The sequence below is a fragment of the Hyperolius riggenbachi genome, chromosome 1, assembly GCF_040937935.1.
Source record: "Hyperolius riggenbachi isolate aHypRig1 chromosome 1, aHypRig1.pri, whole genome shotgun sequence".
NCBI classification, from domain to species: Eukaryota; Metazoa; Chordata; class Amphibia; order Anura; family Hyperoliidae; genus Hyperolius; species Hyperolius riggenbachi.
The window spans coordinates 393,163,353-393,191,186 of NC_090646.1; the positions used below are offsets into that span (position 1 = coordinate 393,163,353).

The 27,834-nt window shown below is 47.3% G+C and overlaps 1 protein-coding gene across 1 annotated transcript in view; it reads right to left on the reverse strand.

The window, feature by feature from the left end:
• The window catches only part of LOC137521082 (RNA exonuclease 1 homolog), a 142,963-nt gene that overhangs the window by 83,672 nt on the left and 31,457 nt on the right, over positions 1-27,834 (reverse strand). Inside the window, exon 2 of the mRNA XM_068239893.1 lies at positions 613-1,820. Within this exon, the coding sequence (XP_068095994.1) occupies positions 613-1,820 (1,208 nt within the window). The remainder of the gene's footprint in view (positions 1-612; positions 1,821-27,834) is intronic.

The following is a 27,834-nucleotide window of genomic DNA, read 5'->3' on the forward strand; positions in this document are numbered from 1 at the left end:
TTGAGTATTATAGGGATATATCTTTTCAAACCATGCAACTACCAGGTGGTGCACAAAAGACCGGCCTGCCATGAGTGCGCGCATAGAGGCAGATGCCAGCCCCCATGTGCCTAACTATCCTCGCTGTGTGTCTCCTCTCCGGCTTTATTGAAGCCTAGGTCACCCGCATTTGCTGCTGTATGGGTAACATTTTCATATGGCAGGAAATGCAGTGAACAGGTTGCAATAAAGCCGAGAAGGCACATCAGGTATAGAATAAGAGGCTTATGGGGATTGGCCAGCATCTGCCTGTATACTCACGCTCATGACAAGCAGCCGGACTGGTCTTTCATGTGCCATCCTGTAGTAGGCATGGTCAACAAAATGCTAGTAATTTTAAAATGATGCCCATCTTGTTATTTTTATGCAAATTTATGCAAGTTGGAATTTGCCAAATCAGAATAATCCGTGACTGCATTTGATTGGTGTAATTCCAAGCTGCATATATTTTACATCACTTTAAAAGGATTTCAGTGACCATCTCTAGTAACTAGCCACTTGGTCATTCCAAAAGTCAGAACAATCTCATTCCTCCATCTAACCTACAGAAGTAAACCTGGGTAATAGAAATACCTGGTTTGCATTTTTCTTTGCTTCACGTTCAGCAAACTCATTAAAAATTCGCAAACACTCCTCCATGGGGTCATCTGATTCAGATGCAGTGTCATCTTCCTCTGTATCACTTGAAGTCAAAACTATGACTTCACTTTCATCAGTTTGTGGCAAGCATGGGGCCTCCAACTGACATTTTGGTTCATCAGTTAGTAACATGTCTGCAGCACTAGTTTCAACTGTTGTATTCATTGCAGCACTATCAATTTCAAATTCTTTTGAAGATTCTTGGAAATCTTCACTGTCACATGCCATTAAAGTCTCCTCTGGAAGTATACAAGATGAACTTTCCTCATCTTTACATTGCAAGCTTGCTTGTTCATCAGTTACAGCTGTACTTTCTGAAGACTTTTTTGTTGAATTGGTGGATTCTTTTATGTTTACTATATTTGCCTCTGAAGAAATACAGCTATCACTAGGATCTTCATTTAGCGGAGCACTACCACTTGTGCATCTAGTTGGCAACTTCTCTGAGACGTCGAATTCCCCTCTGTTTTCAGAGCTTGTATCTACATCAGAAGAATTGGTCATTGGAGGCAAACTTTCATATTCCACCCGATCTTCTAATACCTTCTCCTCCTCTGATGCATTTCTTTCATGTGGCTGCACACATTCTTCAGCTGCAATTATTTTATTTGGTCTTTGTCTTTTTGAAACCACCTCTAGTGGTGGTGCATCAATGACAAGCATATCTTCATCACCGGACTCCTGAAGTTCTATGGTAAGCCTTATCGGAGACACATCTCTGGACTTTTTATTTTTGCCATCATCTTCCTCTTCAGGCATCTGCTCCTCTGCCGATTCCTCTTGACTTTCTTTTGCCGATTCCTCTTGATTTTCTTTTGCATTGGAACCAAAAAAACCTGCTGTGTAATTAAGCAAGGGATCATATTCCAGGTCTGTAGCTGGACAGCTTCTATCCACCACATATTTATGAGCCAATTTTTTGTTTTTTGGGGCAATAAGAGTGTCACATTTTTTCTTGGTTATTTTTGCCGTATCTTGTGCCGCTTCTAACTCATTACAGTTACTATCAAGCTCGGGGGCAGAGTCTTTTTCAGGATGTGTGGCTTTGGTGTACAGTAGTAACTGTTTCTGACTCTCTTCCACTTCATTTTTTACAGTCTCAATAGCTTTAGCAAGTCTCTCCAGTTCACTCATTTTTCTCCCTGTAAGACAGAAGAAAGGAAATTTGTAGATTTGTGGAAATAGCATTAAACAAATACAAATGTCTCCTAATTTTACAAACCAGGCATCACAGGATCATCTGAGTAGGCTACGTTCACAGTGGTGCATTTCAGTGTAATGCCAAGGGCTGTGGAATTGAGAAGTCAGAGAAATGTGGGGTACCTGGAGACGGTGGTTTCATAAACTGAGGAGTCGGATGATTTTTGTACCAAATTCAAAGCCCTGGTAAGTATTAGACTAAGGAGTCGGTGGTTTCATAAACTAAGTCTGAGTTGGATGATTTTTGTACCCTGCCACCTAGTGAGATCTGAGCACTGCCACACTCACTCAACAGGTGTTCCTCCACCACCCAGTAACGCCACCGCATGTCAACCCTTGACATGCGTAATGTAACAACCTCTGAAATTTGGCTGCATTTAAATTGCACTGGAATTGCACTGGCAGACAGGAGGTTCAACAGCATGGCGAACGCGCAGTTCAGCCGTCCATCTGAATGAGGTCTTACAGGCATCTTTAACTACTTCTTAGTGATATAACTGATCCAGAAAAATAGAATAAGATTCTGTTCCCACTTCCCCATTATTCCACCTTACCGATTGGGTAAGTTTTTGAAAGTTCCGCTCAGCACAGGAAGCGGATCCCAATGTTGAAAGTAGGATTCGCAACCACTTGTTGGAAGAAAAGATTGGATCCATTTGATGTGTTGTGGCAAACAGAACGCAGGGTCCAAATTTTCTGTATTTTTGCTGGACCTGATAACCATGGCAACGGGCAGTGTCCATTCTCACTAGGCTGGTCACCGCGTCCGATTCGATCGCCATGTTCAATCATTGCCAGGCAAATGCTCAAGCATCCCTTGGTCCCACTGTTGCTGACTTCTCCACTCTGTCCCGAGAAACAGATCGGTGGCAAGCAGAAGCATGAGGATCCCCACTGGATTGCAAAAAGACCAATGGAAATCCACAGTGTGACTTTCATTGGTTCACTGTGGACAAATTACAAAATGTCCCTGTAGCTAGGGAAAATTGGTCTATTGTTATCCTGTGGGTAGCCAAATGGTCCCCAGCCTCTGGTCTGAGCTTCAGGCGCGAGCAAAGGAGTCAGCAGTGGCGGAACCAGGGGACATGTGAGTCAGCGATTGAAGCAGATGGATAGAGCGGGTGCAAAATGGACGGCGCAGACATGTGACTTTTTTGCATCTGCTGCAAGTGGGAACTGGGCATTAGCAGTACTCAAAAAAACCCAGAAACTTAAGTTGCGGAAACATTCCATTCATTGGGCTCTATTCACAATTATTTTCTGAATTCGGAAACTACTTGTGGGAAATTTGCGACCAAAATAAGACCAGGTTGACATTCACAACATGTTTTCCACATTCGGAAAAATGTGCGGTAAATGTGCACAAATAAAGCGTAAAATGACCGCAAAAGTCGTCAATTTCCGCAAACGATCTAAGGTCACAATGTAAACGGGTGCATTATTTCTGCCTTCAGTACCGATTTTTATCACCTACAAGTAGCTGGTGATATTTTGCTTCCCAATGACTTAAGTAGAGTCTGGAGGCTTGCTGTGTTTGCTAGACTTAGAAATTTTTTTGGGGGGACAATTTTTTAATACTACTTTTTTCCACATGTTTATCGCAAGTTTAATGCATGTTTACGCCTGTTACCACACCTTTTTTCCCACAATATACCCGCATGCGGAAAACATGCAGAAAAATTTTAGTGAATGTGGAAAAAATGTAGACATTACCGCTGCCGGTAATATAGCGGTAAAAATCCTTTAACGCATATGCCTGATTGAATAGAGCCCCTAAATGGTCCTACAATTTTTTTTAGAAGTCAGAGCAGGTGCATTTAAAGGACCTCTACAGCAAAAAAAACAAAAAAAAACAGATTAAATCTCACGGAACCAACAGGTTTTGGACTAGTCCATCTCCTGAGAGATTTTCAGGGTTTTCTTTGTTTTCAGAAACATTTCCTGAATGGCAGTTATACTGCCGAAATAGAAATATTTAACGGTTTACATCTTATCACTGGAGTGGCCCTCTCTTTCCTCCATGAAATCTCTCTGAAAATGTGCATCTCTCACAGATGCACCGGCCCCACCTCTGGTTCACTTCTGGAATGTCAGACTTTAAAGTCTTAAAACCACTGCGCCTGCGTTGCCATGTCCTCACTGCCGCTGATGTCACCAGGAGCGTACTGCGTAGGCCCCGTATGGTCTGTGCCTGCACAGTACATTCCTGGTGACATCAGCGGGAGCGAGGACATGACAACACAGGCGCAGTGGTTTTCAGAATTTAAAGTCTGACATTCCAGAAGTGAACCGGAGGTGGGGCCGGTGCATCTGTGAGTGGCTGCGCGGGCACAGGATGTCTGCGGGGGACCATTAGAAGCCCTGGGCTTCTAATAAGTAAGTTCAACTCCTTTTCCCCCGAACCCCCCTACAGTATTCCTTTAAAAAAAGCACTAGCAATGTGAACCGGCAAATCAGGAACTTAGAAGGCGTGAATATCTGGAGCGTGATAAAATTGCATGTGTAAGGCCTCTTTTCCACGGACCGTTAATAGGCAGTGAAATGCCTCAAAATCTCAGAGGCCTAAAAGAAAACAGGCCTAAAACTTTGAGCATGATAGTTTAACCACTTCAGGACTAGAGGTTTTTTTCCCCTTCAAAACCAGAACAATTTTCACATCACGCATGTGCAGTAGACCCAGACTGATGCGACAGAGCCAGTTACCCGGGATGATTGCAGCTGAATGGAGGATGGCGAGGGACGCAGCCGTGCTTATAGGGTTGGAGGAAGCCACAGGTAAGTAAAAAAAATCTTTAGGTTGGCTCATCTCTAAAGGTGCATACACAGACTATAGTCTTTGGAAAATGAAAGATCACAGACCAATCTTACCACCCTTCATGTAGTATGAGAGCCATACCTTCACAGTCTTTTCTATGGAGCTGAACGCCTCAGAAAAAAATCTTTGCAAGATGCTGCACACAAAGATGCTGTATAGACACAAAAGATCAATATCTGCAAAAGATCTGTTCCTGCAAATTGCATTCATAGTCTATGAGATCTGCAGATCATCATACACACCTTGTTTAACTGACATTCATCTGCAGATCTGAAAATCCATCCTGGTGAATCTGATCTGCAGATGAATGTCAGTTAAACAAGGTGTGTATGATGATCTGCAGATCTCATAGACTATGGATGCAATTTGCAGGAACGGATCTTTGGCAGGAACAGATCTTTTGCAGATACTGATCTTTTGTGTCTGCACAGCATGTTTGTGTGCAGCATCTTGCAAAGACTTTTTTCTGATGGGGAGTTCAGCGCCATAGAATAGACTGTGTAGGTATAGCTCTCATACTACATGAAGGGTGGCAAGATTGGTCTGTGATCTTTAATTTTCCAAAGACTATAGTCTGATGTGTGTATGCACCGTAATGCTACATACACACTTGAAAGATAAATGAAAGATAGACCAATTTTACCCCCTTCCATGTAGTATGAGAGCCATACTCTACACAGTCTATTCTATTGTGCTGAACTCCCCATCAGATAAAAATCTTTGCATGATGCTCTACACAAAGATGCTGTACACCAGGGGCGTAACTAGAAATCACTGGGCCCCCCTGCGAATATTTGGATGGGGCCCCCCCCATAGGTGCCAAATAATCGTAATGGGGCAGCGTTTCACTGTAAATTAATTGTAAAGTGGGCAGCATTTTACCAGACAATCGTAATGTGGGCCAGAAAATCGTAATGTGGGCAGAGTTCACCAGAAAATCGTAATGTGGGCCTTTAGAAAATCATAATGTGGGCAGAGTTCACCAGAAAATCGTAATGTGGACAGCAGTTACCAGAAAATTGTAACCTGAGCAGCAGTCACCAGAAAATTGTAATGTGGGCAGCAGTCACCAGAAAATCGTAATGTGGGCACCAGTCACCAGAAAATAGTAACGTGAGCAGCAGTCACCAGAAAATTGTAACGTGGGCAGCATTCACCAGACAATCGTAATGTGGGCAGCGTTCACCAGAATATCGTAATGTGGGACAGAAAATCGTAATGTGGGCAGAGTTCACCAGAAAATTGTAACATGGACAGCATTCACCAGACAATCGTAACTTGGGCAGTGTTCACCAGAAAATCGTAATGTGGGCCAGAAAATCGTAATGTGGGCAGCGTTCACCAGAAAATCGTAACGTGGACAGCATTCACCAGACAATCGTAACGTGGGCAGTGTTCACCAGAAAATCGTAATGTGGGCCAGAAAATCGTAATGTGGGCAGAGTTCACCAGAAAATCGCAATGTGGGCAGCAGTCACCAGAAAATCGCCATATGGGCAGCAGTCACCAGAAAATTGCAATGTGGGCATCAGTCACCAGAAAATCCTAATGTGGGCAGCAGTCACCAGAATATCGTAATGTGGGCAGCAGTCACCAGAAAATCCTAATGTGGGCAGCAGTCACCAGAATATCGTAATGTGGGCAGCAGACACCAGAAAATCCTAATGTGGGCAGCAGTCACCAGAAAATCCTTATGTGGGCAGCAGTCACCAGAAAAATCGCAATGTGGGCAGCAGTCACCAGAAAAATCGCAATGTGGGCAGCAGTCACCAGAAAATCCTAATGTGGGCAGCATACACCAGAATATCGTAATGTGGGCAGCAGTCACCAGAAAATCCTAATGTGGGCAGCAGTCAGTCACCAGAAAATCCTAATGTGGGCAGCAGACACCAGAAAATCCTAATGTGGGCAGCAGTCATCAGAAAATCCTTATGTGGGCAGCAGTCACCAGAAAAATCGCAATGTGGGCAGCAGTCACCAGAAAAATCGCAATGTGGGCAGCAGTCACCAGAAAATCGCAATGTGGGCAGCAGTGACCAGAAAATCGTAATGTGGGCAGCAGACACCAGAAAATCGCAATGTGGGCAGCAGACACCAGAAAATCGCAATGTGGGCAGCAGTGACCAGAAAATCGTAATGTGGGCAGCAGACACCAGAAAATCATAATGTGGGCAGCAGACACCAGAAAATCGCAATGTGGGCAGCAGACACCTGAAAATCACAATGTGGGCAGCAGACACCTGAAAATCATAATGTGGGCAGCAGACACCTGAAAATCACAATGTGGGCAGCAGTGACCAGAAAATCACAATGTAGGCAGCAGACACTAGAAAAAAAAATGCACCTGTGAAAAAAAAACAATTCACTTACCTGACAGAAGTCTTCTTCTCTCCCGGCATCTGGCTCGCAGCTCCCCGAGTCCTCCTGCAGCACATCTCCCGCGCTGACAGGCAGAGTGCAGGGCTACGGCAAGATGGCTGCCGAAGCCCTGTACTAGAGACACAAATAGTCTCCAGTGTAGGGCTTCTTCGGCGGCCATCTTGCCGTAGCCCTGCTATGCCTGCCGGAGACTATGCAGGCTGCTAGTGGAGCGGGGCTGCGGGGAATGAACTGGCGCAGCGTCTATTAGACGCTGCGGCCAGTTGAGCACCTTGCTGGGGGGTCCAGAGCAGCGCTCCCCCCACGCACAGTGAGCGGGCCCCAGAGCAGCCCCGGGCGGCCGGGACCCCCTGCGGCTGAGAGAGTCGCATCCCCGGTAGGTACGCCGGTGGTGACAGCCTTTCCTCCTCCGGGCCCCTGACTTGCTAGGGGCCCCCTGCAACTGCAGGGGCTGCAGGGTCTATTCCTACGCCCCTGCTGTACACATTCAAAAGATCCATTCCTGCAAAATGCATTCATAGTCTATCAGGGGTCAAGTCCTGCGTGAACGCGGGGGGACGACGTCCACTTACTATTATTGCAGAGTGGACACCGTCCCCCCTAGCACCCTGGAGGGAAGCAGCGCAGCAGAGAGGAGCATTGGGCAGTGCAGCGGGGAAGGGCAGACGTTCCCCCCCCCCCTCACCTTAGGGCTCCTCTCCCCGGCTCTCCCCTCCATGACATTGAGGCTGTGGCTGGCGGAGGTGGCTGGCAGCGGCGGCGGTGGGCGGGACTTACCTCCTCCAGTGTTCCGGCGAGTGGACGCTGTGCGTGCGTGTGTGCGTGCAGCTAGTCTGGTCTTCACTAGACCAGACTAGCTGCACGCATAGCCACAGCGTCCACTCGCCGGAACACTGGAGGAGGTAAGTCCCGCCCACCGCCGCCGCCGCCAGCCACAGCCTCAATGTTATGGAGGGGAGAGCCAGAGAGAGGAGCCCTAAGGTGAGGGGGGGGGGGGAAATGTCCGCCCTTCTCCACTGCTCTGCCAAATGCTCCTCTCTGCTGCGTTGCTCCCCTCCAGCTGGGAGGGCACCTATACACCTGGCTACATATACTGGGGCCACTATACACCTGGCTACATATACTGGGGCCACTATACACCTGGCTACATATACTGGGGCCACTATACACCTGGCTACATATACTGGGGCCACTATACACCTGGCTACATATACTGTGGACACCTATACACCTGGCTACATATACTGTGGACACCTATACACCTGGCTACATATACTGGGGACACCTATACACCTGGCTACATATACTGGGGCCACTATACACCTGGCTACATATACTGGGGCCACTATACCCCTGGCTACATATACTGGGGACACCTATACACCTGGCTACATACACTGGGGACACCTATACACCAGGCTACATATACTGGGGACACCTATACACCTGGCTACATATACTGAGGACACCTATACACCTGGCTACATATACTGAGGACACCTATACACCTGGCTACATATACTGGGGACACCTATAGACCTGGCTACATATACTGGGGACACCTATACACCTGGCTACATATACTGGGGACACCTATACACCTGGCTACATATACTGGGGACACCTATACACCTGGCTACATATACACCTGGCTACATATACTGGGGACACCTATACACCTGGCTACATATACTGGGGACACCTATACACCTGGCTACATATACTGGGGACACCTATACACCTGGCTACATATACTGGGGACACCTATACACCTGGCTACATATACTGGGGACACCTATACACCTGGCTACATATACTGGGGACACCTATACACCTGGCTACATATACTGGGGACACCTATACACCTGGCTACATATACTGGGGACACCTATACACCTGGCTACATATACTGAGGACACCTATACACCTGGCTACATATACTGGGGCCACTATACACCTGGCTACATATACTGGGGCCACTATACACCTGGCTACATATACTGTGGACACCTATACACCTGGCTACATATACTGGGGACACCTATACACCTGGCTACATATACTGGGGACACCTATACACCTGGCTACATATACTGGGGCCACTATACACCTGGCTACATATACTGGGGCCACTATACACCTGGCTACATATACTGGGGACACCTATACACCTGGCTACATACACTGGGGACACCTATACACCAGGCTACATATACTGGGGACACCTATACACCTGGCTACATATACTGAGGACACCTATACACCTGGCTACATATACTGGGGACACCTATAGACCTGGCTACATATACTGGGGACACCTATACACCTGGCTACATATACTGGGGACACCTATACACCTTGCTACATATACTGGGGACACCTATACACCTGGCTACATATACACCTGGCTACATATACTGGGGACACATACACCTGGCTACATATACTGGGGACACCTATACACCTGGCTACATATACTGGGGACACCTATACACCTGGCTACATATACTGGGGACACCTATACACCTGGCTACATATACTGGGGACACCTATACACCTGGCTACATATACTGAGGACACCTATACACCTGGCTACATATACTGGGGACACCTATACACCTGGCTACATATACTGGGGACATATACACCTGGCTACATATACTGCTGGGACATATACACCTGGCTATACTGAGGATACCTATACACCTGGCTACATATACTGGGGACACCTATACACCTGGCTATACTGGGGACACCTGAACACCTGGTTACATATACTGGGGACACCTGGCTATACTGGGGACACCTATAGACCTGGCTACCTATTCTGGGGACATCTATACACTTGGCCACCTATTCTGGGGACAACTATACACATGGCTACTTATACTGGGGACACCTATAGACCTGGCTAGCTATACTGGGGGTACCTATTTTGGGAGAACTGCTGTCAGATATGTATTTTTGGGGAACCGCTGATGCCAGATTACGTGTATTTTGGGGAACCGCTGCCAGATTGTGTATGTTGGGGGACCACTGCTGCCAGATTACATGTATTTTACATGTATTTTGGGTGATCCACTACCAGGTTTCACGTATTTTGGGGAACTGCTTCCAGATTATATGTATGTTGGGGGAACTGCTGCTGCCAGATTGTCTATTTTGGGGGAACCACTGCCATATCTGTATTTTGGAGGAACCTCTGCCAGATTATGTGTATTTTTTGGTGAAATGCTGTCAGATTACATCTACTTTTTGGGGATACACTACGACCGAGCTCAAACTTCCCCTGGCAGACCTTTTATACCACTGCTAAGGCCATGTATATTTGCACCCCCCCCCCCCATGACCACACCCACACTATGCTTAACCACGTCCAGGTTTTTGGGGTGAGTCCTCTCACTTCTTTTGCCAGGACTAGACCCCTGTAGTCTATGATATCTGCAGATCATCATACACACCTTGTTTAACAGACATTCATCTGCAGATCAGATCCACCAGGATGGATTTTCAGATCTGCAGATGATTTTGTCAGATATGCAGATGAAGTCTGTCAAACAAGGTGTGTATGATGATCTGCAGATCTCAGACTATTAATGCATTTTGTAGGGACGGATCTTTTGCAGGAACAGATCTTTTGCAGATACTGATCTGCTAAATGTGTACAGCATCTTTGTGCACATCATCTTGCAAAGATTGTTATCTGATGGGGAGTTCAGCTCAATGTAATAGACTGTGTAGAGTATGATCATATACTACATGGAAGGGGGTAAAATTGGTCTGATGTCTTTCATTTATCTTTCAAGTGTGTACACACCATTAGTCTCTTTAAGCTGTACACATTTGCATACAAAATTTGCATAATCCTACATGAAATCAGATTTGCATGTCACTGACCATCCTTATTTAAAGTAACTGTAAAGTGACAAAAAAAAGTCAGTTACTTGCCTATGATATTGGGGATAGAAAAGAAGGTAAATTTAGACCTCTGTAGCCAAAATACAAAACACTTAAAAAAACAAACATTAAAGTGTTTTGTATTTTGGCTACGGAGGTCTAAATTTACCTTCTTTTCTATCCCCAATATTGTAGTTTGATAACTAAGCTGTAGACCCTTTTTCACCCATGCGCCTCTGAAGTATGGTGTATTATCACCTACCGAGCGCCTTATATATATTCTTATACATATAACATGTGCCAAAAGTGAGGACCCTTTTTTGATTATTATGTCTCAATTACTTACCTATGGACAGGGAAGGTTCTGCATCCTATAGCACCTTCCCTGACCTCTCTTGCGCCCCTCATTCCTACATCGTCACCCCCATTGTGTGTATTCATCCAACTGGCTGAATATACGTCCGTGAGCCCTTGGGAGGCTTTGGAGCTGCTCCGTACGGTACATGTGTCAGCACGTGCATGCACAGTATGAAGCTGGTTGGATACACGTCTGAGCCCTCGGGAGGCTTTTGAGCTGCTCTGTACTGTACATGTATTAGCGCATATACAGTACAAAGCTACCTATCTTCAAAAGTATTTGGGGACACGAGTGCTTCTGAAGCCTCCTGAGGCAGCTATTTAACCAGGGGTGACGGCACTGGAACGAGAACAAGAGTATAGGGAAGGCGCTATAGGATGCAGAGCCCTTTCTGTACATAGGTAAGTATCTGACTGTCACTTTACATTTACTTTAAAAAGTACCCGAGCCAACGCTCGTGTACAAAATTAACCTAAAGAGGCAAGCGTTTGGATCCTGTTGAGGCATCCCTCCCTGCTTTGAAGTCCACCATTGCTGAGCGCGGCCCCCCAGATTAGTGACAATGCATTGCCGCTAATCATATCAGGGCCGTACAGCTCTTCTTACTCCAGGGTGGCCATGCAATAGCCGACGCAGCCCGCCCCTGCGCAGTGAGCTGGAGCTGCAGGCTCTATGGTACTGTACATGCACGGGAGGGCACGCGCAGCAACACTTCATAAAGTAGAGCTGGGGGGGGCTTCACGTCAGTGAGGAAAGCCTCAATAGGATCCTGTGGCCTCCCTCTTAAGGAATGCATATGATTTTGATCCCAAGCTTCAGCTCGGGATCACTTTAACAGTGCTCTAGTTTCCCACTGCTCGAGTACACTTGAAATCGGCGGCAGACTTGGGCGCAGGATACAGCAGTATATGGCTGATCCTGCTTCTGCACAAGTCGGGGCTGTGTTAATTACTATTTCCCCTCCAGGCCGCCATGGATAGTGGGGAATGATAAAATTCAGCTTCCAGCGATTGCTGGAGGACGAATTATTGTGCTTTTTAAGCAACTTCAGCTCCGTCTTCTGACGGCACCGACGTTACTGAGCTCCGCTATAGACCGATTCTCAGTCTATGGCGGCGCCGGCTGCGCCCAAATCTAGCTGCGCCGAAAAGCACTGCTCCGTCCCACTATACACCCCCAGGTGCATCTCCACACATGCACAAGAATCCCTAAATCTTACTGGAATTGCATCAGGCACATAAGCTGTATATTCTTATATCAGAGTAAATTAATACAACCCTATAGGTAGTTTTAATTTAAAACAGTAGCTAACATACAGATATGAACTCCCTGGTTGGAAGGCAGTGATGAGTAGGGATGGTCAAGTGAGATGCAAATAAACTCTGGCCGGGTGCACACCAAAACCCGCTAGCAGATCCACAAAATGCTGGCAGATTTTTAAACGCTTTTTTTTATTTTTCGGAGGAGTTTTGCTAGCGTTTTGCAGATTGCTGCTGCGGATTTCAGTGTAGTACATTTCATATATTGTTACAGTAAAGCTGTTACTGAACAGCTTCTGTAACAAAACCACCTGGCAAACCGCTCTGAGCGGTTTTTCAAAGCGGATTGCGTTTTTCCTATACTTAACATTGAGGCAGAAACGCCTCCACAATCCAAAAAATGCCTCACCCTGGGAGTATGCGTTTCAGCAAAACGCCTCCCGCTCTGGTGTGACCAACCCCATTGAGATACATTGACCAAGCGTATCCGCAGCCGCAAGCGGCTGTAGAAATGCTGAAAAAGCCGCTCGGTGTGCACCAGCCCTAAGTCTGTATGCAAAGTTATGCAGTTTGAAAAAAAAATCATGCTGAGGTGCAATTAGTTGTGTGCATTTTTAAGCTGTATACATTTGCATACATAAAAGCATTGAAGAACTGGGAATTTGCACCTTAGACCATCCGTACTAATGAGTAAGGGCCCATTTCCACTATCGCGAATTCGCATGCATGTATTTAATAGGAAATTCGCATGATGTTTATGTATGCGAATTTTCATGAGAATTCACATAGAAACAATGGAAAAGCACACCAGCACTGCCATGGTTAAATTCGCATACATCGTCATCCATGCAAATTCACATAGACCCACATGAAAAATTTGCATCGCATGCAAATTTTTACCACGGCGATTCGCACCGCACAAGTGGAAATGCAGCCTAAGGGTGCATACACATCCAATTTTGATTGGCCAGTCACTATAAAAATTGCCTTTTTTTAATTTTTTCCCCCCTGCTCCCTCCCTCCCTCCCTACCCCCGCCAGCCAATCAGGGTGATCAGCTGTCATAGGCTTCAGCCTATGACAGCCGATCACTGCCTAGCCTATGGAGGGGACAGCTGTGTCGCACGGCTATCCCCAGTACAGCGCTGCTGCTGATCGCAGTGCTGTACACGATTACGCCGTCTAACAGTCTCCCGAGCCTGAAGGCGGGGCGGATCTCCGCATCCAAGAAGGAGATGCACACGCACCCTGCGTGCGATCTCCTTCAGTAGCCGGCTCCAGGACCTGACGCCAATTGGCGTTAGGCGGTCCTGTGGCTGCCGCTGCGGTTACGCCCATTGGCGTGAGGCGGTCATAGAGTAGTTAAAGTGGACCTGAATTCTTGCGCAGGACTAAAGGAAAACAGATAAATACACCCCTTATGTATTTCGAGAGTTTAGCCTCTCTAATCCCCCACGTCTGTCTAATCACAGGTGTAATTTGATCTGTTAGCTGGCTGCCTCAGCAGAACAGATCATTTGTAAACACAAAGTTAACCCTATGTCTGCTTCCATGAATTGGAATTGCATCAGGCACATAAGCTGTATATTCTTATATCAGAGTAAATTAATACAACCCTATAGGTAGTTTTAATTTAAAACAGTAGATAACATACAGATATGAACTCCCTGGTTGGAAGGCAGTGATGAGTAGGGATGGTCAAGTGAGATGCAAATAAACTCTGGCCTGGTGCACACCAAAACCCGCTAGCAGATCCACAAAATGCTAGCAGATTTTTAAACGCTTTTTTTTTATTTTTCGACGGAGTTAGTACATTTCATATATTGTTACAGTAAAGCTGTTACTGAACAGCTTCTGTAACAAAACCACCTGGCAAACCGCTCTGAGCTGTTTTTCAAAGCGGTTTGCGTTTTTCCTATACTTAACATTGAGGCAGAAACGCCTCCGCAATCCAAAAAATGCCTCACCCTGGGAGTATGCGTTTCAGCAAAACGCCTCCCGCTCTGGTGTGACCCACCCCATTGAGATACATTGACCAAGCGTATCCGCAGCCGCAAGCGGCTGCAGAAATGCTGAAAAAGCCGCTCGGTGTGCACCAGCCCTAAGTCTGTATGCAAAGTTATGCAGTTTGAAAAAAAAATCATGCTGAGGTGCAATTAGTTGTGTGCATTTTTAAGCTGTATACATTTGCATACATAAGCGCATTGAAGAACTGGGAATTTGCACCTTAGACCATCCGTACTAATGAGTAAGGGCCCATTTCCACTATCGCGAATTCGCATGCATTTAACCACTTGAGGACCCACCCTTTACCCCCCCTTAAGGACCAGCGCTGTTTGTTTGGATCTGTGCTGGGTGGGCTCTGCAGCCCCCAGCACAGATCCGCGGCCACACAGAGCGATCAGATCGCCCCCCTTTTTTCCCCACTAGGGGGATGATGTGCAGGGGGGGTCTGATCGCTCCTACCTGCAGGCATTTTGCGGGGGGGGCACCTCAAAGCCCCCCCCGCGGCGACATTCTCCCCCCTCCCTCTCCTACCTGCTCCCCCCGGAGATCTGGGCTGCACAGGACGCTATCCGTCCTGTGCAGCCAGTGACAGGCTGTCTTCTGTCACATGGCGGCGATCCCCGGCCGCTGATTGGCCGGGGATCGCCGATCTGCCTTACGGCGCTGCTGCGCAGCAGCGCCGTACAAATGTAAACAAAGCGGATTATTTCCGCTTGTGTTTACATCTAGCCTGCGAGCCGCCATCGGCGGCCCGCAGGCTATTCACGGAGCCCCCCGCCGTGATTTGACAAGAAGCAGCCGCTCGCGCGAGCGGCTGCTTCTTGATTAATTAAGCTGCAGCTGGCGACGCAGTACTGCGTCGCTGGTCCTGCAGCTGCCACTTTGCCGACGCACGGTATAAGCGTGCGGTCGGCAAGTGGTTAATAGGAAATTCGCATGATGTTTGGGTATGCGAATTTTCATGAGAATTCACATAGAAACAATGGAAAAGCACACCAGCACTGCCATGGTTAAATTCGCATACATCGTCATCCATGCAAATTCACATAGACCCACATGAGAAATTCGCATCGCATGCAAATTTTTACCGCGGCGATTCGCACCGCACAAGTGGAAATGCAGCCTAAGGGTGCATACACATCCAATTTTGATTGGCCAGTCACTACCATTTTTACCACCAGGTAGAGGAAATATTTTACAATGGGCAAACACTGACTACATAATTTATAAAGGAATATTGAAAAAAACAAAACAATTGTATCATGTTATTTTCACTACAGTTCCTCTAACTGGTTTCCAAACCAGTTACATATCCTCATGGATATCTGGACAGGCTGAGGGGCGCATATTTTTCTTTACTTTTTCAAACACCCAGTTCACTGGTTTTAAAAAGTATCAATCTATCCACAGCTGCAATGTCAGTCAGTGAAGCCTTTTCAGTGAGTTACTGCAATCCAAAGTTATCGTTAACAGGGCTGTGGGCTCCGCACTTTTTCATAATTGTATACATTTTTGATTGCTCTACCAAAAAAGATACATATCCTGAAGCCTGCTACACTTTGGTGATCAGGGCCGGATTTCTGGCAAGGCCACATAGGCCATGGCCTAGGGCACCAGAAACTTAGGGGCGGCTCAATGAGGGGCAGTAAAGCTGTTCTATGCAGCCATCCCTATCTACAAGGACAGCTTAAACCTTTGAACTCTCTGTCCTGTACTTGTGTCATCACTGCAATACCTGTAAGCTCTGTCCTGCAGCTACACATCTGCCTAACTCTCATGGTGACACAATGGGTTCATCATTAGCGCGATGGAAAACATAACATAAAAGTTCTTAAGGAATCTATACGTGTATTACTGAAATAGTTATTGTCTGTGACATCCAGTGATGAAAAGTAAGTAGAATTCTCATTGGGGCACACAGAGATAACAACCACACAGACGGTATAGTTGGCCTTGGGCGGTAAAAAGTACAAATCCGGCCCTGTTGGTGATACAATGCTGGTGGTCAGCCCTCTCCTTGCATAGGAAAGTACAGGTGAGATCCTGAACGTTGAATGAATGAATAGGGTGGGTGCGCATCAGTGGCTGCGGGGCGAGTGTGCCGCTCTCACCTAGACTGACAGGCCGAGGCAGAGCAGCTCTGGTGCCGCCTCCCTGATCCCCCGGTACCGGCTGCGGGCACGCATGCTGGAACTGGCAGTGTGACCGAGAACATCCCTGGGAAAACGGGCAGGGCACAAGCCGGAACAAGCCCGCAGGAGCCAGCATCGCCCCGCAGCTGTCAGCATTCACCCGACGTCTCTATAGGCAGAAAGCGCGCCTTCCTTTTCGGCTCTTTAAAATCTCATGCGGCCATGTGCATCCAATCAGACGTGTGGGGACTGGGGAGAAGCTGGCCCAAATGTGTGCATGGACGTATTAACTGACAGCTTGATTTCATTTAACCACTTGAGGACCGCAGTGTTAAACCCCCCTAAAGACCAGGCTATTTTTTTTCCCTAATTGGCCACTGCAGCTTTAAGGCCAAGGCAAGCTGCAAGACTGCACAACAGCACACGAGTGATCTCCCACCTTTCCCCCCCACCAACAGAGCTCTCTATTGGTGGGGTCTGATCGCTCCAAAGTTGTTGTTTTTTTTATATATATATAAATTTTTTTATTTATTTTTGAATAAAAATTGCCTTTTTTTAATTTTTTCCCCCTGCTCCCTCCCTCCCTCCCTACCCCCGCCAGCCAATCAGGGTGATCAGCTGTCATAGGCTTCAGCCTATGACAGCCGATCACTGCCTAGCCTATGGAGGGGACAGCTGTGTCGCACGGCTATCCCCAGTACAGCGCTGCTGCTGATCGCAGCGCTGTACACGATTACGCCGTCTAACAGTCTCCCGAGCCTGAAGGTGGGGCGGATCTCCGCATCCAAGAAGGAGATGCGCACGCACCCTGCGTGCGATCTCCTTCAGTAGCCGGCTCCAGGACCTGACGCCAATTGGCGTTTGGCGGTCCTGTGGCTGCCGCTGCGGTTACGCCCATTGGCGTGAGGCGGTCGTAGAGTAGTTAAAGTGGACCTGAATTCTTGCGCAGGACTAAAGGAAAACAGATAAATACACCCCTTATGTATTTCGAGAGTTTAGCCTGTCTAATCCCCCACGTCTGTGACTAATCACAGGTGTAATTTGATCTGTTAGCTGGCTGCCTCAGCAGAACAGATCATTTGTAAACACAAAGTTAACCCTATGTCTGCTTCCATGAATTGGAATTGCATCAGGCACATAAGCTGTATATTCTTATATCAGAGTAAATTAATACAACCCTATAGGTAGTTTTAATTTAAAACAGTAGCTAACATACAGATATGAACTCCCTGGTTGGAAGGCAGTGATGAGTAGGGATGGTCAAGTGAGATGCAAATAAACTCTGGCCCGGTGCACACCAAAACCCGCTAGCAGATCCACAAAATGCTAGCAGATTTTTAAACGCTTTTTTTTATTTTTCGACGGAGTTAGTACATTTCATATATTGTTACAGTAAAGCGGTTACTGAACAGCTTCTGTAAGAAAACCGCCTGGCAAACCGCTCTGAGCTGTTTTTCAAAGCGGTTTGCGTTTTTCCTATACTTAACATTGAGGCAGAAACGCCTCCGCAATCCAAAAAATGCCTCACCCTGGGAGTATGCGTTTCAGCAAAACGCCTCCCGCTCTGGTGTGACCCACCCCATTGAGATACATTGACCAAGCGTATCCGCAGCCGCAAGCGGCTGCAGAAATGCTGAAAAAGCCGCTCGGTGTGCACCAGCCCTAAGTCTGTATGCAAAGTTATGCAGTTTGAAAAAAAAATCATGCTGAGGTGCAATTAGTTGTGTGCATTTTTAAGCTGTATACATTTGCATACATAAGAGCATTGAAGAACTGGGAATTTGCACCTTAGACCATCCGTACTAATGAGTAAGGGCCCATTTCCACTATCGCGAATTCGCATGCATTTAATAGGAAATTCGCATGATGTTTGGGTATGCGAATTTTCATGAGAATTCACATAGAAACAATGGAAAAGCACACCAGCACTGCCATGGTTAAATTCGCATACATCGTCATCCATGCAAATTCACATAGACCCACATGAGAAATTCGCATCGCATGCGAATTTTTACCGCGGCGATTCGCACCGCACAAGTGGAAATGCAGCCTAAGGGTGCATACACATCCAATTTTGATTGGCCAGTCACTACCATTTTTACCACCAGGTAGAGGAAATATTTTACAATGGGCAAACACTGACTACATAATTTATAAAGGAATATTGAAAAAAAAAACAATTGTATCATGTTATTTTCACTACAGTTCCTCTAACTGGTTTCCAAACCAGTTACATATCCTCATGGATATCTGGACAGGCATAGGGGCTCATATTTTTCTTTACTTTTTCAAACACCCAGTTCACTGGTTTTAAAAAGTATCAATCTATCCACAGCTGCAATGTCAGTCAGTGAAGCCTTTTCAGTGAGTTACTGCAATCCAAAGTTATCGTTAACAGGGCTGTGGGCTCCGCACTTTTTCATAATTGTATACATTTTTGATTGCTCTACCAAAAAAGATACATATCCTGAAGCCTGCTACACTTTGGTGATACAATGCTGGTGGTCAGCCCTCTCCTTGCATAGGAAAGTACAGGTGAGATCCTGAACGTGGAATGAATGAATAGGGTGGGTGCGCATCAGTAGCTGCGGGGCGAGTGTGCCGCTCTCACCTAGACTGACAGGCCGAGGCAGAGCAGCTCTGGTGCCGCCTCCCTGATCCCCCGGTACCGGCTGCGGGCACGCATGCTGGAACTGGCAGTGTGACCGGGAACATCCCTGGGAAAACGGGCAGGGCACAAGCCGGAACAAGCCCGCAGGAGCCAGCATCGCCCCGCAGCTGTCAGCATTCACCCGACGTCTCTATAGGCAGAAAGCGCGCCTTCCTTTTCGGCTCTTTAAAATCTCATGTGGCCATGTGCATCCAATCAGACGTGTGGGGACTGGGGAGAAGCTGGCCCAAATGTGTGCATGGACGTATTAACTGACAGCTTGATTTCATTTAACCACTTGAGGACCGCAGTGTTAAACCCCCCTAAAGACCAGGCTATTTTTTTTCCCTAATTGGCCACTGCAGCTTTAAGGCCAAGGCAAGCTGCAAGGCTGCACAACACAGCACACGAGTGATCTCCCACCTCCCCCCCCCCCCCCCCCCCACCAACAGAGCTCTCTATTGGTGGGGTCTGATCGCTCCAAAGTTGTTTATTTTTTTTATATATATATATAAATTTTTTTATTTATTTTTGAATAAAAATTGCCTTTTTTTAATTTTTTCCCCCTGCTCCCTCCCTCCCTCCCTACCCCCGCCAGCCAATCAGGGTGATCAGCTGTCATAGGCTTCAGCCTATGACAGCCGATCACTGCCTAGCCTATGGAGGGGACAGCTGTGTCGCACGGCTATCCCCAGTACAGCGCTGCTGCTGATCGCAGCGCTGTACACGATTACGCCGTCTAACAGTCTCCCGAGCCTGAAGGCGGGGCGGATCTCCGCATCCAAGAAGGAGATGCGCACGCACCCTGCGTGCGATCTCCTTCAGTAGCCGGCTCCAGGACCTGACGCCAATTGGCGTTAGGCGGTCCTGTGGCTGCCGCTGCGGTTACGCCCATTGGCGTGAGGCGGTCGTAGAGTAGTTAAAGTGGACCTGAATTCTTGCGCAGGACTAAAGGAAAACAGATAAATACACCCCTTATGTATTTCGAGAGTTTAGCCTGTCTAATCCCCCACGTCTGTGACTAATCACAGGTGTAATTTGATCTGTTAGCTGGCTGCCTCAGCAAAACAGATCATTTGTAAACACAAAGTTAACCCTATGTCTGCTTCCATGAATTGGAATTGCATCAGGCACATAAGCTGTATATTCTTATATCAGAGTAAATTAATACAACCCTATAGGTAGTTTTAATTTAAAACAGTAGCTAACATACAGATATGAACTCCCTGGTTGGAAGGCAGTGATGAGTAGGGATGGTCAAGTGAGATGCAAATAAACTCTGGCCCGGTGCACACCAAAACCCGCTAGCAGATCCACAAAATGCTAGCAGATTTTTAAACGCTTTTTTTTATTTTTCGACGGAGTTAGTACATTTCATATATTGTTACAGTAAAGCGGTTACTGAACAGCTTCTGTAAGAAAACCGCCTGGCAAACCGCTCTGAGCTGTTTTTCAAAGCGGTTTGCGTTTTTCCTATACTTAACATTGAGGCAGAAACGCCTCCGCAATCCAAAAAATGCCTCACCCTGGGAGTATGCGTTTCAGCAAAACGCCTCCCGCTCTGGTGTGACCCACCCCATTGAGATACATTGACCAAGCGTATCCGCAGCCGCAAGCGGCTGTAGAAATGCTGAAAAAGCCGCTCGGTGTGCACCAGCCCTAAGTCTGTATGCAAAGTTATGCAGTTTGAAAAAAAAATCATGCTGAGGTGCAATTAGTTGTGTGCATTTTTAAGCTGTATACATTTGCATACATAAGAGCATTGAAGAACTGGGAATTTGCACCTTAGACCATCCGTACTAATGAGTAAGGGCCCATTTCCACTATCGCGAATTCGCATGCATTTAATAGGAAATTCGCATGATGTTTGGGTATGCGAATTTTCATGAGAATTCACATAGAAACAATGGAAAAGCACACCAGCACTGCCATGGTTAAATTCGCATACATCGTCATCCATGCAAATTCACATAGACCCACATGAGAAATTCGCATCGCATGCGAATTTTTACCGCGGCGATTCGCACCGCACAAGTGGAAATGCAGCCTAAGGGTGCATACACATCCAATTTTGATTGGCCAGTCACTACCATTTTTACCACCAGGTAGAGGAAATATTTTACAATGGGCAAACACTGACTACATAATTTATAAAGGAATATTGAAAAAAAAAAAACAATTGTATCATGTTATTTTCACTACAGTTCCTCTAACTGGTTTCCAAACCAGTTACATATCCTCATGGATATCTGGACAGGCTGAGGGGCGCATATTTTTCTTTACTTTTTCAAACACCCAGTTCACTGGTTTTAAAAAGTATCAATCTATCCACAGCTGCAATGTCAGTCAGTGAAGCCTTTTCAGTGAGTTACTGCAATCCAAAGTTATCGTTAACAGGGCTGTGGGCTCCGCACTTTTTCATAATTGTATACATTTTTGATTGCTCTACCAAAAAAGATACATATCCTGAAGCCTGCTACACTTTGGTGATACAATGCTGGTGGTCAGCCCTCTCCTTGCATAGGAAAGTACAGGTGAGATCCTGAACGTGGAATGAATGAATAGGGTGGGTGCGCATCAGTAGCTGCGGGGCGAGTGTGCCGCTCTCACCTAGACTGACAGGCCGAGGCAGAGCAGCTCTGGTGCCGCCTCCCTGATCCCCCGGTACCGGCTGCGGGCACGCATGCTGGAACTGGCAGTGTGACCGGGAACATCCCTGGGAAAACGGGCAGGGCACAAGCCGGAACAAGCCCGCAGGAGCCAGCATCGCCCCGCAGCTGTCAGCATTCACCCGACGTCTCTATAGGCAGAAAGCGCGCCTTCCTTTTCGGCTCTTTAAAATCTCATGCGGCCATGTGCATCCAATCAGACGTGTGGGGACTGGGGAGAAGCTGGCCCAAATGTGTGCATGGACGTATTAACTGACAGCTTGATTTCATTTAACCACTTGAGGACCGCAGTGTTAAACCCCCCTAAAGACCAGGCTATTTTTTTTCCCTAATTGGCCACTGCAGCTTTAAGGCCAAGGCAAGCTGCAAGGCTGCACAACACAGCACACGAGTGATCTCCCACCTTTCCCCCCCCCCCCCCCCACACCAACAGAGCTCTCTATTGGTGGGGTCTGATCGCTCCAAAGTTGTTTATTTTTTTTATATATAAATATTTTTTTTATTTATTTTTGAATAAAAATTGCCTTTTTTTTAAAAAAAAATTTTCCCCCTGCTCCCTCCCTCCCTCCCTACCCCCGCCAGCCAATCAGGGTGATCAGCTGTCATAGGCTTCAGCCTATGACAGCCGATCACTGCCTAGCCTATGGAGGGGACAGCTGTGTCGCACGGCTATCCCCAGTACAGCGCTGCTGCTGATCGCAGCGCTGTACACGATTACGCCGTCTAACAGTCTCCCGAGCCTGAAGGCGGGGCGGATCTCCGCATCCAAGAAGGAGATGCGCACGCACCCTGCGTGCGATCTCCTTCAGTAGCCGGCTCCAGGACCTGACGCCAATTGGCGTTAGGCGGTCCTGTGGCTGCCGCTACGGTTACACCCATTGGCGTGAGGCGGTCGTAGAGTAGTTAAAGTGGACCTGAATTCTTGAGCAGGACTAAAGGAAAACAGATAAATACACCCCTTATGTATTTCGAGAGTTTAGCCTGTCTAATCCCCCACGTCTGTGACTAATCACAGGTGTAATTTGATCTGTTAGCTGGCTGCCTCAGCAGAACAGATCATTTGTAAACACAGAAAGTTAACCCTATGTCTGCTTCCATGAAAGCAGGGAGTAGACACACTGCAGATTTATTGCAGGATTTGTATCAGCTGTAGCAAAGACATGTTTTTCTGCGTTTGTTATGTTATTGTTTATCTTTTAGAGCAGAGCGCAAGTTCTGGGTTCATGTCTGCTTTAAAGGCTCGTTCACACGTAGGCTCCCTGCACACTGCAAATCCGTTTTGCGATTCCGATTTTCAATTCCGATTTTTCCTGAATACATTCAACAGAAAAACGGATAAAAAAATGCAGCATGCAGTAAAGATTAAAAATCGGAATCGGATGTAAAAACCGATTAAAAAGCAGATTCAGAATCGGAATCGCATGCAGTGTGCAGGAAGCCTCCCTGCACACTGAATGCGATTCTGATTCCGATTTTTAATTGGTTTTTACATCCGATTCCGATTTTTAATTGTTTCTGCATGCTGCTTTTTTTCCTCTGTTTTTCTGTTGATTGCATTCAGGGAAAATCGGAATCGCAAAACGGATTTGCAGTGTGCAGGGAGCCTAAGGGCGTTTTTGCCCTTTTCCAAACGTGGGCGATTTTCAAAATCGCCCTAAGAACGCTTGTGTAATGATTCTCTATGACAGAGTTCACATCTGAGCGGTTCCTTTCCGATCCGCTCAGAGAAGCGCTGCATGGGCCATGTTTGAGGTGATTCCGACTCAATGGAAGGTATAGGAAAACCGCAAAACGCTCACAAAATCGCTTTGTGCTGCGATTGCATTCACGGTTTTAAGAATAAATACATTGTATTTATTCTGTGTCGGGTCAGGGAGTGAATTACAAAACCGCTCGGGAAAACTGCTTAGAAAACCGCTTAGCACACCCAAGCGCTGGGAATCGAAAAAAAACGCATCAAAAACCACCACCAAATGCTAACGCCCACGCAAATGGAATGCAATGTGAGCAAGGCCTAAAAGAAACCCAAACTGAGAGCAATATGGGGGCTACCGAATTTATCTCCTTTTAAACAATGCAAGTTGCCTGGCTGTCCCCGTGATCCTTTCCCTTTAATACTTTTCGCCATAGACCCTAAACAAGCATGCGGCAGATCAGGTGGTATGACTAGATTAGCTGAATGCTTGTTTCAGGGTTGTGACTCGGACACCACTGACACCAGAAGATCAACAGGACTGTTGGGCAACTGGTGTTTTCTAAAAGGAAATAAATATGGCAGTCTTCATATCCTGCTGACCTCAGGTTTCCTTTAATGGAATTTACCAAAAAGCAAAGATAAAATACTTTGCATGAGTGTCACAATGTTTGGTTATTGGCTAAGCCAGATGTTAAAGTTGGTGGACTCGCAGGCTGTGGTATAGCAATAAGCGATGCAGAGGTTGTGACCGCATCGGGGCCCCTGGACCGAAAAAAGGGGCCTCTTATTAGCTTTGCATTTGTGCTATGCTGTTAATGAACACCTCTATAGTACAATAAGTAGTAATGGGAACCGCATTTTAAAAAAAATGACGCAAATACTTACCTAAGGAGAGGGAAGGCTCTGGGTTGTATAGAGCCTTCTGTCTCCCCTCTCGGTGCCCTCTATCCTGTGCTGGAACGCCCCCCGTTTCAAACCCCCACCGAAAGGATATTTGGAATGCTTCGGGAGCCGTGTCCTCCCAAAGACGTACGGCTCCATACTGCACAGGCGCGAGCGTGCAAGAGAGCGTGCTTGCGCAGGTGCAGTACAGGGCCGCCCTTCTTCAGGAGCACTCGGGCTCCCTGAGGACTTCTGAAGCCTCCTTCGTCCGAGTAAAGCAGTATTTGACTAATTTAGTCAAATACTGCTACCGGATGAGCTAGCACCGGAACGAGGGGACTAGGAGAGGGGCGGGAAGGCTCTATAGGACCCAGAGCCTACCCTCTCCTTGGGTAAGTTTCTGTCTCATTTTTTAAAATGCGGTTCCCATTCACTTTAAAGGACCACTATCACGAAAAATTGTAACATTTAAAATACATGTAAACACATTCAATAAGAAGTATGTTTTTCCCTGAGTAAAATGAGCCATAAATTACCTTTCTCCTATGTTGCTGTCACTTACAGTAAGTAGTAAAAATCTGACAGAACCAACAGGTTTTGGGCCAGTCCATCTCTCCTTGGGGGATTCTCAGAATGACCTTTATTCTTCATTATAAAGTCATTTATGTCTCATTTTACTCGGGAAGAAATGTAGTTCATATTTGGACATGTTTTTTACATATATTTTACATTTTACGGTTTTCACGAAAGTGGTCTTTTAAAAAAGGATTACAGAGAGGAAAGCCTTAGGATCCTATTAAGGCCTCCCTTTCTTGTTAGCAGCCCCCATTGCAGAATTTGCCCCCCCCCCCTTGAATCGGTACTAATGGCTGCGCTGTAGCCTCGAGACCCCTTCCGCTTATGCGCAGTAGAACAGAGCCCACAGCTCCGGCTTACTGAGCATGCACGGGTGAGCTCAGTTGGCTATTGTGCGACCATGTACAAGGAAGAGGAGCTGTGTGGCCCCGATATGATTACATTGCCTTGCCACCATTATTATTGACAGCCACCAAAGAGGACCGGGGCTGCAGCGAGGGACTGGAAGAAGCCCCAGGTGAGTAAACATAGATTGTGCTCCTTGCCTCAGAAGTCCTTTAAAGAGAGCCGGAGGTCGGCTCATGAAATAAAAAGAAAAAACTACGCTACCTGATCTGGGGGGTTGAGCGGATCAGGTAGCCTCCAATCCCCGACACTCCTGTGGGCCGCAATGGCCCACTTACACTTTCATGACCTCTGGGTCACGACGCTGGAATGGGAGATTAATTCTCACATTCACAGCGTGCAGGGAGGCGGGGGAGCGGCAGTGGGCATGGCCAGGGAGAGAGAGCTGCCCACTGGCGGGTATTTTGAACAGAAAACCCCTCTCCCAGGGGTTTACCTCCGTGATAGTGACAAATATTGTGGCTTATCTCAGGAGGCTGCAGCACAGCGGTGAAGGGGGGGGGGGGCAGAGAGCAGCAGTGTGGAGACACAGAGGCATGTCATGAGGCAGAGAACATGCATCTGTGTCCCATCTGCCCCCCCCAAAAAAAACCATGAGCAATCACGCTTTGAATAAAACTTTAAAGAGACACTGACTTATGATATAATGATTTGCAGGGGCGGACTGACCATTAGGGCACTCGGGCACGGACCGAGGGCCCGTGGTCAGGGGGGGGCCCGCCAGCCGCCAGAGAACCCTGAGTAGGAGGGGAGACAGCCAGTGAAGGAGGGCAATGGGCATAGCAGCGGAGAAGGGGGGAAGTTCCCCCCCCCCCCTTCTCTCACCTTGGGGCCCCCCTTCCTGGCTCTTCCCTCCGTAATCTGTAATGTGTCGGACTCGGACAGCTGGAAGCGGCTGACAGCGGGCGGAGACGCTGTTCAGCCACCGGAGGGATCGCTGATCTGTGTGCAGCTAGTGTGGGCTTGAGAAGCCCAGACTAGCTGCACACAGATCAGCGATGCCTCCGGTGGCTGAACAGCGGTAAGTCTCCGCCCGCTGTCAGCCGCTTCCAGCTGTCCGAGTCCGACACATTACAGATTACGGAGGGGAGAGCCAGGAAGGGGTGCCCCAAGGTGAGAGAAGGGGGGGGGGGGAAACGTCCCCCCTTCTCCGCTGCTATGCCCATCGCCCTCCTTCACTGGCTGTCTCCCCTCCTGGAGACACCTACAAGCCTGGCTGCATATACTGGGGGCACTTACAGACCTGGCTATACTGGGGAGACCTATACACCTGGCTGCATATACTGGGGAGACCTATACATCTGGCTGCATATACTGGGGGCACCTATACACCTGACTACATATACTGGGGGCACTTATAGACCTAGCTACATATACTGGGGGCACCTATAGACCTGGCTATACTGGGGAGACCTATACACCTGGCTGCATATACTGGGGAGACCTATACACCTGGCTGCATATACTGGGGAGACCTATACATCTGGCTGCATATACTGGGGGCACCTATACATCTGGCTGCATATACTGGGGGCACCTATACACCTGACTACATATACTGGGGGCACTTATAGACCTAGCTACATATACTGGGGGCACCTATAGACCTGGCTATACTGGGGAGACCTATACACCTGGCTGCATATACTGGGGAGACCTATACACCTGGCTGCATATACTGGGGGCACCTATACACCTGACTACATATACTGGGGGCACTTATAGACCTAGCTACATATACAGGGGGCACCTATAGACCTGGCTATACTGGGGAGACCTATACACCTGGCTGCATATACTGGGGAGACCTATACACCTGGCTGCATATACTGGGGGCACTTATACACCTGACTACATATACTGGGGGCACTTATAGACCTAGCTACATATACTGGGGGCACCTATAAACCTGGCTATACTGGGGACACCTATACACCTGGCTGCATATACTGGGGAGACCTATACACCTGGCTATACTGGGGAGACCTATACACCTGGCTATACTGGGGAGACCTATACATCTGACTGCAGGGGCGTAGCAATAGGGGGTGCAGAGGTAGCGACCGCATCGGGGCCCTTGGGCCAGAGGGGCCCCGAAGGGCTCTCCCTCATCTACATTATTACCTCTCTATTGGTCCTGTGCTCATAATAATCATTTCTATAGATGCTGTGAATAGTAGTAATCACTAACAAACTGTTTCCCAGCTTCTTCTTGCACCTCTGACACTGTAG